The following is an 11,665-nucleotide window of genomic DNA, read 5'->3' on the forward strand; positions in this document are numbered from 1 at the left end:
ATACATTCCAGTTGCTCTCTCACATAAAGAGCAACTCCACCACCTCACTTCCCTGGCCTGTCTTTCCTAAAAAGCACRTAGCCATCCATGACAGCATTTCAGTCATGCRAGCTATCCCACCATGTCTCTGTAATGGCAATGAGATCATGGCCCTGTGACCGCACACAGATTTCTAGTTCTTCCTGTTTATTCCCCATGCTGCATGCATTGGTGTACAGGCATTGCAGAGAGGTGATCGAGCATGGAGGTTTCCCAGGAGGGGTGCAAGAGGATCCTCCATAGTCATGTACCATGCRCACTTCCCTGGCTGCATGCACCTGCTGGAGGCATCCTGACTTGAGCCGCATTTTGTCAACTACCCTGTCTCTATAACTCTCCCTTTCCCCCATCTTTCCCCTCCATCTTTCCTGCTGCAAATTTCAGTGTCTAATAATCCTGGAGAAGATTGTTTCATACCCCTAGTCTGAACTACAAAACTGCAACACCTTAGAGTGATGATTTTAATTTCTCAGTTGAGGAATGGGGATGTAATGGGAGCACAGGAAGAAAGAGCATAGACCCTTCCACAAAAAGCGAATTGTTGGGGGTGGAGGAGCTGTGAATATCAAATATATGAAATCCATGTCAAAGATAATTGTCTGAATTAGGTATAGTTAGTTTGCACCCAGKGCCTTTCATAACTTCTAGTTACTGTTTAAAAATGATTTAAAACAAAACTAACAGCTACTTTGTAACGACACTGAAGTCTTGACTTGTGTACAGACAATAAAACCTTTGCAGTTAGCTATTTGAGAGCAATTTCCTGTGCCAGATTCATGGCCTTCAGTGCATCCCTAGGACTGCCCAAGGCACCTGGCCTTTCTTCTTGGAAGTGGAAGCCCTCAAGAGTTGTAGCAGCTCTCAGCAATAAAGGATTTCATCCTTTTTTGGGTGGTGCTGCCTTGTGTGCAAGGCCATGTTGGCTTCAAAAAGTGAATATCTAAAATTAATTTTGCATACATCAGCAGTTGATCCCATATCAATAAAATATTACTTTGATTAAATACCATAGAATCTCAGCCAGGCCCACAGCAAATACAAGACACTGTACTCTTATAATAGCAATAGGAGAGAAAGGTGATAGTTTAGAAGAAGTAAAAGCCTGGGATTGTTTCTAGAAGAGTTCAGTTCAAGCTCTATTCCAACAGGCTACTAGATGTGAAAGGAAGGGTAAGTGTAAGCAGCCCCTTGATCCAATTTGCTCAAACTCAGTGGCTCATTCAACATCAAGGTCTGAAACCCTGGTCTGCAAAGTTTGCTTGAGGTATCTTTTATGTACTATATATATATATATATATATATACCCCTTTGCCCTAATGTTGAAGTTTCTTTCTTCAATGTGTAACCTCAGGTCTCTACCTCAAAAACTGGATCTTCCATGGTAATTTTTTTGTCTCCATTACAAATTAAGAATTACATAGGATGTGCAGTTCAGAGGGTTTTTATCTTGTCTTTTTAGAGATGTTAGAATATCAGAAAAATAAGGTATGTTTATYCTGGTTTAATAAGTTCAGAATATGTGACAGCATATAATTTGAACTCATAGTTTAGCTCCACATCATAATATGTTTTGCTGTCAGTTCAGTATAAATTCTTCAACATCCTCCTACAAATCAAGTCTTGTAGTTGTGCACCGTTATCCGTCTCCAGTAATGGCTCTGTACATTCAGATGTGAGTAGATGAATAAAGAGTGCTCAGCCAAGGACACTGGGTTGAACTCAATGCTATCCCTTTTCAAAACAGGCATATCAGTTATCTTCCAGCATTTGATTTTACCAAARGAAGTTGAGGGTGATGCATGGCGAGTGCTTTGGTAGCTGCTTGCCAAGGCCACTGCAGCAGATGACATGCCGTCGCTGCTGGCCCAGGGATGCATGGTAAATTCAATTCTTTTGTTCTTTCTAAATAGGTTTTGACAGGACTTGTTTTGACTTGTGCTCTGGAGAAAAGACTGATTTCCTTCACTAGTCAGGTCTGTTTTGATCTTTTTTAATATGGCCATTTACTTCCAGAAGAAGACTCAAACTGATAGAGCAACAGTAAATCATACTTCTTGCTGGCTTTTTTTTTTTCTCTCCACCAGACTACAATTCACTTTTCATTGGAGCTACTTAAAGCCAATGAATATAAGCTTTTAACATGCAGACATTGTAAGAAATATTAAGTCCTGTGGATTTTAAATGAATTTCAGGCAGAATAAGATTGTAATTTGGGATGTAGACTGACTTCAGAAGTTAATTCAATTGATGCAGCATAATAGTAATTCAACATAATGTGCTCATGCCATTAGACTTGCACAGAAAAATGCTCTAAATAGCTATAATGAATAGTTTGGATTTTGAAAACCGAGGAGAGCAATTTCACCTTGAATCATAACTGGCATCTCTCAGAATGCTTGTATGTTATAAAAATTCAAAGAGGTGTACGAATTCAAATAAATTTCAATACCACCCTGGGTAAAATTAAATTTTAGTGGGACTCAAGCACTTTCGGGGATGTAGTGGTAATGCTGTCACCTCTATAGCTATTGAGAAAACCATAACCCTGATTCAAGGAATTTGCAATACAGCATGCATAAAAAGGTAGGGAGAATTTCCCAAGGGGCCTAAGAATCTATGTCCTGTTTTTCTAATGGAATTCAGYTTCTTAAAGAGCTCGATTTTTACCAGCCTAGTTTCTAAGTCACATAGATTCCTCTAAACATATCCAAAGGAGTGTGTGTGTGTGTAGCATTCCTGCCTCTCTCTCAGCTTTGGGTTAAGTCCACCACAGATACAGATTGCTGCAGCGTTGGTGACACTGCAGTGACTTACAGCAGCCCAGAACACAAGCCTCCATAGCTCAGTTTTGCAACTTCAATTTAAGTGAAGGCTCAGTTCTTTGCTATCACAGTAAAATCATATTTTTGTGGATTCAGCAGTTATGGCCATGTTAACATTTGGGAGCAGTATGGGTAAATCTGTTCAGTAACAAAAGAGCTAAATTACATTTTTGGTAGGAACTTTCAGTCTAATCCTTTTCTGTCCAGTTCCTTAACAAACAGGTTGGCTCTAACAAGTTAAGAGTTCACATTGGCAAGATATTTGCTGGCGTCTTAAACAAAATTAGCTTAATTTGCTATACTCTTACTATTTTTGCTAAGGGAAACCCATAAATACTGGTGTCTTAGGAAACATAGCCAGCCTACTGCAGAGGCAGCTGAACCCTGCTGCCTGTTCTGCAGCGAATACTCTGTTCCCCAGGAAGGGCTTTTTGTCTGCTTCTTCCTCAGCARTTCTTGTTCTCGTTCCTATACTTGAGGGTTTTCTTTCCCCCATTAATAATAGCACATTAGTGCCCTCAAAGTCAGASAAAGAGGAATTTACATCCTGTTGTAGCTAAAAGTTTAACCTAGGTGTGCTCCGGAAGAGCTAGTGATGTGTGTTGTATRTGGCTATATGTAGAATTTGTTTTGGAGGGAAATTGTTGGTGTACATGTGGTGGAGTTATATGTGTGCTTATAAGACATGCAAACATAGGATAAGGTGATACTGATTGTGAAGTTCTTGATTTTAGTGACTACTAGGAATTATCTGTAAACAGTCTTGCCTCTGATTAGGCCTAATCAAAGTGAACAGGAAGGGTTTGATTAAAAAGAATCATTCCTTTATTCTTTGCTTGTRTAATGTGAAGCCAGTTAATCCAGCCCTGAACCTAATTAATGCCTGTCAATATGAAGCAGAGAACCCTCCCTTTAATATTATGACTAACACAGTTGTGCCTTGCCATTTGCAAGCATGTGCAAGTCTTTCCTTGTTCTCCTTAAAAATCCTTGTGCCTCCACAGATTGTGTGAGACTAGAACAAGGTCTCTGATACATATGGGATGGATACATTCCTGAGGCATTTATTACCTCTGACTCTTTAAGGAAGCTTTACACAACTTKGACAACGCCTATCTAATACTGTATTTTTTTTTATAAGGAGAATTCAGCCCTCCTGGTCTTCCTGCAAAAGATGCTGGCCTAGATGATCGTGTCATAACCTTAGAAACTTTCTCCTTAGATATTTCACAGAAATAAGATCCTTTTGGCACAAGGTAGTCTCCCAGGCACTAAGTCTTTTTCTCATCCTTGCGAAATCACAGCTGCACATAATGACCTAAGGGTGTGTGCAGGAGGTAAATGTGTACAGATACAGAAGGGACACTGGCTACCTTCTGAGGGGCCTGAAATATAACTGGAGGTATTGAATATCACATTCTGTCATGCTCACATATTTTACTCAGAACTACTTTATGGTATCTAGCAATATATGTCAAGGTTTTGGGGAAAAGAATTGAAACCTCATGCTTTCTTTAAAAAAAAAAAAAAACGAGAAGATCAAAATGTTCATGAGCTAGCTATATCTGGTGAGTGGAGAGTTAATCTGAATCCAATTATTGAATGGTTGGAGGTGAGGATATTAGTAATAGACTGTGTATGGTCCCCATATTTGTGTTGTTTATACTCCARTGCCACCTCATTTTCTTATATTTTTGCTTTCTGCCAGTTCTTTCCCTGATTGCTCATATTTAACAAATCCAGAAATGGATCTGAAACGACTTTTAAGAGATCTATCAGAGCATTATGCTGGCAATTATTCATACCTAGCTAGCCAGTTAGCTTCACTAGGTTTCAAAGGCAAGGAGAGATTGTTTTAGTGGAAGACACAAGGTAGAAGCTTAACTTGGATGCACTGAATTGTGACCTGGAGGATTGAGCTATTCTTGTAGACTGCAGAGGCAGCCTGCAGAGACTCACTGGCTGAACAAAATGCCTCAAGCTGCGTGAGATAATGTTAGGATATTTGGCACGAGAAGACCTCATCCCTTGGAACTCAGTTTATACTGAAACTTCCTATATTCTGGCTAACAGCTTTCCCTGTCCCCCACTSCTGGCCCAGATAATCCTTTCCTGTGTGGTGGTTACGATGTGGTCTGTGTCCTGAAGGATGCCGAGCTAGCTGAGCTTGCAGTTCTTTGCCTCGATGCTTCCTCAGGATTACTTTGTTCCACTCTCCCTGTATGTTATCACTGGTCATACCCACAGCATACCTCCCTTTATGGAGGATTAATTCCCTTTGAACTTTGCCAGTATGAAAAAAAACAAGGCCACTGGAAGAAGCAGAACTGATGAGAAGTTTGCATCCTGTTTTTGTTGGGAATTTTCTCTTCAGATTTGTTATATAGGATAACCCCAGACTGGGCTCTCGGCCAACCTGAAGTCTCTGTGAGGCACCACCTCCTGTCAGAGTGTCATTCAAATTAGGCTTTTTGCCTCAGCAGAGGCTGTTGTTAGTGATGATAGCTGGCATTTATCTAGTGTTTCATATCTGCAAACCACCCTGAAAGTCATATTTTTCAAAACACCATGGAAWGGACTAAAATAGAGAAAATTGGTTAATTTGGGAAAGGGTCCCCAAATATTCATTTTCCTTTGCATATGCCTAACAATTTATTTCTAGGAGGCAAAAGCAGGAGATACCCTGTGATCTCTGAAGTTATRGTGGGCTCCTTTTGCATGCTTTGTCTTCTAAGCAGATCCTTTTTTTTGTGATCACAGATTGGAAGCTAAACATATTCCTGCCTGTCTGCTTATTTTGGGCTAGATTCTTCCTTGGAAATATCTTACTTTGCAAATATTCCCTTTGAAATCAGGGGGACTAATTGCAGCATAATGTCTTTTTTCAGAGCCAGGGAATATATTTCAATCTGGCCTTTTTTTTTTTTTTTTTTTTTTGGTAATCAAATACCTATCCTATAGAAAACAGCTGTTGATACCTGCATATGCTTTGCTCTATGAATAATTCAAATCAAGATTTGATTTAAAGCTTGCAGCATTTAACACTAGTCAACGCAATAATTATGTGATTGGTGCTGAGGGAAACCAGCATATATATTAAAGTAAGAGAGGAGCCAATGCTGAAAGTTAGATGAGCAAGTTAATTATTCCTGCCTCTGCCACTGATGACGTTCTGTGACCTTGTGGCAAAGCTTTTAACTGTCAAACTGATGTGCAGGTGTTAAAAGAAAGGAGAGAGGGGAAAGAGGCTATTGTTTCAAAAATACCCAAGCCTGGCAGGGCTTATCTCCTTAAAGCTTGTGGTGCTTTCAGCTCCTTCAAATATTAGTGCACAATATTTATTATGCCAGTTGTGAAGTGTTATATTTAAAGAATTTAAAATACTGCCTTTTTTGAAAAAGTTACTAGAAACAATAGTAGGGGAGAGCAAGCTCTAAAAGTTTTTTCACTTTCTAGAAGTACCAGAGTTGATGAGTTCTTAAGCAAACCAAAGTTTAATGAAAAATCCAATTCTTTCTAAGCTGTGCTATTGGTCTCCGAGGCTGTCACTGTTTGTAATAGATTATGGGAACAATGTCATTGAACTGGATTCCCCTTTAATATGTCACAATTGAAAGGATGATATTGAAAGGATTTCACATTCCAGAAAGCTTTTTGATTGTAATAACTTTAATAACTTTAAATTAAGTTATGGATTTATGTTAAAATGTATGAAATTGTGAGTTCCGTACATCACAAAGTAGTGCAAAAATCATTAGAATGACTTTGCTGTGCTTATGGATTACACACAAGATGAACACTGGCCTACTGCTGAAGAAGTGAACCCTATTAATATAATTTTTAATAACTTTTTAAATGGTTACCATTCTGCCATTCAGATAACAAAAATGGAGGAAAAGCTACTCAACTGAATAAGTGAAGAAAATGCTTTGAGCCTTACCAAGCTTTCTCCGGTCTTATTTCGTTTCCAAGCACTTGGAATGTAAAGTTAAAACTTGCAGATATAGCTGTCAGATTTAAAGTTAAAGGCCATGAAGGTAATGATGTATGCCAAGAGGGCAAAAACATTGACTTTCCTGTTTTGGACAGAGTTTTAAGGTATTTTAACCTGGTTTTCCATCTTCAAAAACTTTCTATGTGCCAGGACTATTCCATTCCATAAACTGGTCTTCCTGAATGTATATTTAAACCAAGTAATTACTCTATCAGTTTTAAAGTTCCCAGTTTTACATTCCTGTTACAATGTCAGGGTCATATGCCCTCACATTAAGACATCTACAAATTTATAATTAGGCTTTTTTCCAGCAAACCAGCAATGTAATAGGTTGAACACTAGTAATAAAATGAAACTYATAAGTGCATTTTGAAGAACACTGATTACTAGACTAAATAATTCAGAACAAATGAATATAGTTTTGAAAAGCTAATAAAGGAAACAAGTAATAAAGACATGTCTTTGAGAATATTTGTAGCAGTCATCTACTCTTTTTCTTTCAAAGTTAATCATTCAACCTAGCAAAAGTAGGTTTTGTATACCTGGGACAAGGATTTAGATGCTGTTGGTAAAGTGCAAGTAGGGAGTCACAATGCTAATTTCATACGAAATTTGGATATGTTTCTGTGAGGGCATCCTGAGCTAGTTGCTAAATTTCTTTTTTTAAAGGGAGCACACCAAAAGATACCAGAATGCTTCCCACCTAGTTTTAATGGAGCACAAATAACAATACAATTCTGTAAATAGAGAAAAATCATATCTGCTGCTTGAGACGAATGTAAAATAAAAGCTTTGAAACAACTCTCCCCTGCCCACTCGGTCCTGGCAGAGAAGATCCTTTCATCTAGCCTTTCTCCCAGTCTAGCAGCTTCCAATGGCTTCTTCGGTTACAACAAAGTCCATGCCAAATCCCTTCTGTATCTCTAAGAAAGTTTTCTCTTTGTCGCTTCTGGYGCTTGGTGTTGATGTGCTCCTGCCCCTCTCCCTGCTTGCTGTGAATCCCATTCCCTGTCCATCCCATCGTGTTCATCCATCAAATTCAGGAAGCTGCTTTCCACAGAGCACGCACAGAGAGGGGACAGTCTTTCTTTCCTCCTACCAGATTTTTCCACTTGGCCCACATTGCAGCAGACCGGACAAAGCAACCTTCCTCCTTACTGCTCAGCCACAGCTCTTTAATAGAGGCGTATGCAGTACGGTGTGAACAAAGAGTTCTGCCATCAATCTGTTTCCCTCACTGTGAGACTTAACTCCTGGCCAGCATATCTGGGCAGAGGAGCTGTAATTTCATTGAAGCAGCAGCTTCTTTATGTGAAGGGCACATTGGCCATGTGTTGTGCTAAGGCATCAGCATTGCAAACAAGGGCAAATGCAGATATGTGATTTAAAGCAGGGCTAATTTGCTCAGAGATGGTTGATGAAGAGCGCATGATGGCAAGCCATATGGCTAGAAACCTTCATACAAAATGAATTTCATCAAAAAGTGGTAGGGTCTGATTGTTGCCATTTTCCCAGATACCTTTCTCATGTTCAGAGAATCTGTAGTGTTCACTGAGCAACTCCTGCTCAGATCTGGGAAAATAAGTATACCTGCTGTTCCTAGTGCTTATATGTCAGATAAGTGTATGCTTACAGCAGAAGGATTTTTTGTGCTGCCTTTTGAACTATCATGCCAAAGCAATGAATAATGACTCTACAGGAAAGGCTTGACAGTCAATTATCTGGCCATACATACCAAGGTGAATGCAGTTGGTCTTATAATGTCTCTGGCGAGAAATTTTGGTGTCTTTGAGCCTTCAGTTGCCATAAAGTGAAATTACTGCAGTAACTTTTCAGTACAGTGCTAAAACTCTAACAGTATGCTATGTTTTGCATTTGATTCTCTACCATATTCATCCTTCAGGCATTACTGGATTGGGACTTTTTTAAAGGACCCTGCTTTGTGAACTAATTATGACAAATGTTGACATGACATCTGTTGCTTGCTTTAAATTACCTCTTAGTCTGTTGGAATTCATCTTGAAGGCATTTTTGTAATGAATTTTTTTTCATGAACATTAATACAACCTGTGGGAGATCTGAATAAAAAAGAAATTCCACCAATCCTGCCAAGAGAATAGCTTATGTGCCAGCTGCCTTTTTTTGTTGTTGTTATCCTGCTTTCTGTGATATTAATACAGCTGGTTTCCGAGGCACTTAAATATATAACAGGTTGTTATATTATGGAAAATTTCTCCTTGAGAAGAGTCATTCAAAGGACCTGCTTCCTGAAAGAAMCACTTTCATGATCCAAAAGTTGCTGCATTCAACTAAACCTCATGTTCTTCATAGTATATTGTACTGTTTTACCTTGTAGTTATATTTGCCCTGAATCCAAGATTAGTGTGTAATTTCTGGAGTTATCTTTCTTCTGTCTATTCTGTCGCAGAGCAAAGGACTTTATCCCAGCATTCTAGATGAGATTTCCCTTGCAGCTGCCTTATCAACATTTTATCTACCATGTTTCATTCAAAAGTTGTAAACATGACTAATTAAATCATGCTAAATGACTGTAATAATTCAACCCATATGTGAAGGAAATCCTATCAGTTTTTTGAAAACTAACTTTGTGTTAATATACTTCTGTCACAATTTCTCTAGACACAAATGGATGCAAGTTGCACAGCGGTTGGTAAATGTTACCTTTTGGGAACTGGAATGCTTGTTCTGTGACAGACTTTTTTTTTTTTTTTTAAGAGTTTAGAGGGCAATCCAGTGAGAAGATGCCCTTAAGTTCTGAGATAATAGTGAATCTGTGCAATGTTTGTGCGGATGGCCTTGGTCAAAACAAATCCTTTTCAATGTAATGGTTGTAGAGCCTTGATGAGGAAAAGATTTCTGAAGTCTTTTTGTGTCCATAGTTAGTGAAATTMCTGCAGAACAGGTTGAGGTTTGCCCCTGGTACAGTATTTGGTAATGCTGGATGGTAGTATTAGTAGGTCATGATTAACAGAGAGCATTACCTGAGTATAGAATAAAACAGTTACTAAGCTTGGCAGGGGAAGAAAGTGGGAAATGTTTCCTTTCTGTTTTGCCTTTATGATCTTAATACAGACATTTCAGGAGACCTGTTTTATAGATGGGTTTAAATGCTGTTGGTCATTTTAAGCACTTTTCACTGTCTGTGGGGATTTTTTCTTATACTGCCGTTCATTTAATTCTTCAAAGTGGTTGTAACCGATACAATCAAGAAAACCTTATGACATTTTGCATTTCTTTCCACAGAAATACCTCCRGAGCTTTTTCTCTGCATTGCTGGAATCTCCATCATCTCCACTGCACATTGATAAAGTGGGGCTGACTCTATCAAAGCATACCATTTGTGAATTCTCTCCCTTCTTCAGGAAAGGTGTTTTTGACTATAGCAGTCATGGGACCAGCTAACTTTTGTGCCAGGCCCCTTATGCCAGAGGAGCACAGTCAAAGTGGTGCCTTCCCTTCGTGGTGTGAGAGAAATGGAGGGGGAGAAGAAAAGGTATCTTCTTCCGTGCCTGCAAAGTTTCATCAGAACTTCTCCAGTTGACGACAGATACGTCCTGACACTAGCCTCTGTTCTCTACCAGTTCTCATATTAGTGCCTGCATTTTACTGGCATGGGGTGTACAGACTTTTTTCTGATTTGCGCTGTTAATAACRTACAAAAATTCTGACTCTTAGGCTGTGTTTGCAGCCACTCGTTAGTGGGAGTACTTCCTTTACATTTGCTCAGACAATTTGCTATGATCGTGCAAGAGCGTCTCCAGTTTACTGTGGCTATGTAATCATATGACAGAGATTGTGGAGCAGCCCAGTTTCCTTTCCGTTTCTCTCCACGCTATTCCTTGAAGAACATTTTCTGTTTCATTTCCTTATAGCATACTGTGGCATTTAAGGTCATGCTCATACTCCACTGTTGTTTGTTTTTTTCTCTGGAGATAAATTTTATCTATTTGACTGTATAGTTCTCCTCAGAATTAAAGGGCCTCGGTGACTTGAATGTTTACAAAATATGTACAACAGAAAGAATATAATTTAAACCCTATAAAAGTCTTCCACACGTGATTATTTTGAATCAGAATGAAGCACTKGCCATTAATTAAACAGTAAAGGAAGCAATAGTTACTGAAGAGTGCRGTCAGCATTTTTTCACATTTTCTAATTACTTAGAATGTAACTGGATACTGTGCACTGTTCAGAGCTCAGAGCTATGCATAAGCCTAATGCAAAGTGCTGCATTTTTTTTTGAAAAATAGCTTCTTCACAATAGCATAACACTGTAATACCTGAGTTTTATTCGCATCATTTAAAATTTACAGGATTTTACTAACAGTTCTTTAAAATTACTCAGAACTCATTCGTAATTGCACATGTATATACAGATAGAACTCATTTTTTATTGCTGTGGATCCAAAAAAATATATACACTGTGACTGTAATTGGGTACATGTACATGTTTATGTATAATTGGTTGTATAAAAATCAGAATCAAACAACTTTCAGGTATTAAAATGCATAATGAAGTGTGGGTTTTGTGTGCCATTTGTTAGGAATATTAAGCATTGTTTGTGAGTTGCCATCACTTGGCTCTGGTAGGTCTTAGTAATCAAACTATTTCGTGTTGTCGAAAATGATTATTAAAACCTAACCTGACAACAGTGGTAGTAGTTTCATGGCCCAAATTATAGAGACAATAATGTTTTTACATTTAATGTGATGAATAAAGACATTTGGGTTCAATTAGTAAGCCTAACCTCCTACACTAAGCATTTCTAATTAAAAAAAATATATATTA

The 11,665-nt window shown here is 38.5% G+C and overlaps 1 protein-coding gene across 1 annotated transcript in view; it reads left to right on the forward strand.

Moving 5' to 3' along the window:
* Positions 1-11,394, forward strand: part of KIF16B (kinesin family member 16B) — a gene marked incomplete at its 5' end in the record, with an annotated part of 126,166 nt that extends 114,772 nt beyond the window's left edge. The window contains one exon of the mRNA XM_026055955.1: positions 10,120-11,394. Coding sequence (XP_025911740.1) covers positions 10,120-10,278 — 159 coding nt within the window. The remainder of the gene's footprint in view (positions 1-10,119) is intronic.
* Between the last annotated feature and the right edge of the window lie 271 nt (positions 11,395-11,665).

The sequence above is a fragment of the Apteryx rowi genome, unplaced genomic scaffold (genome assembly GCF_003343035.1).
Source record: "Apteryx rowi isolate R43461 unplaced genomic scaffold, aptRow1 scaffold_128, whole genome shotgun sequence".
Lineage (NCBI taxonomy): Eukaryota > Metazoa > Chordata > Aves > Apterygiformes > Apterygidae > Apteryx > Apteryx rowi.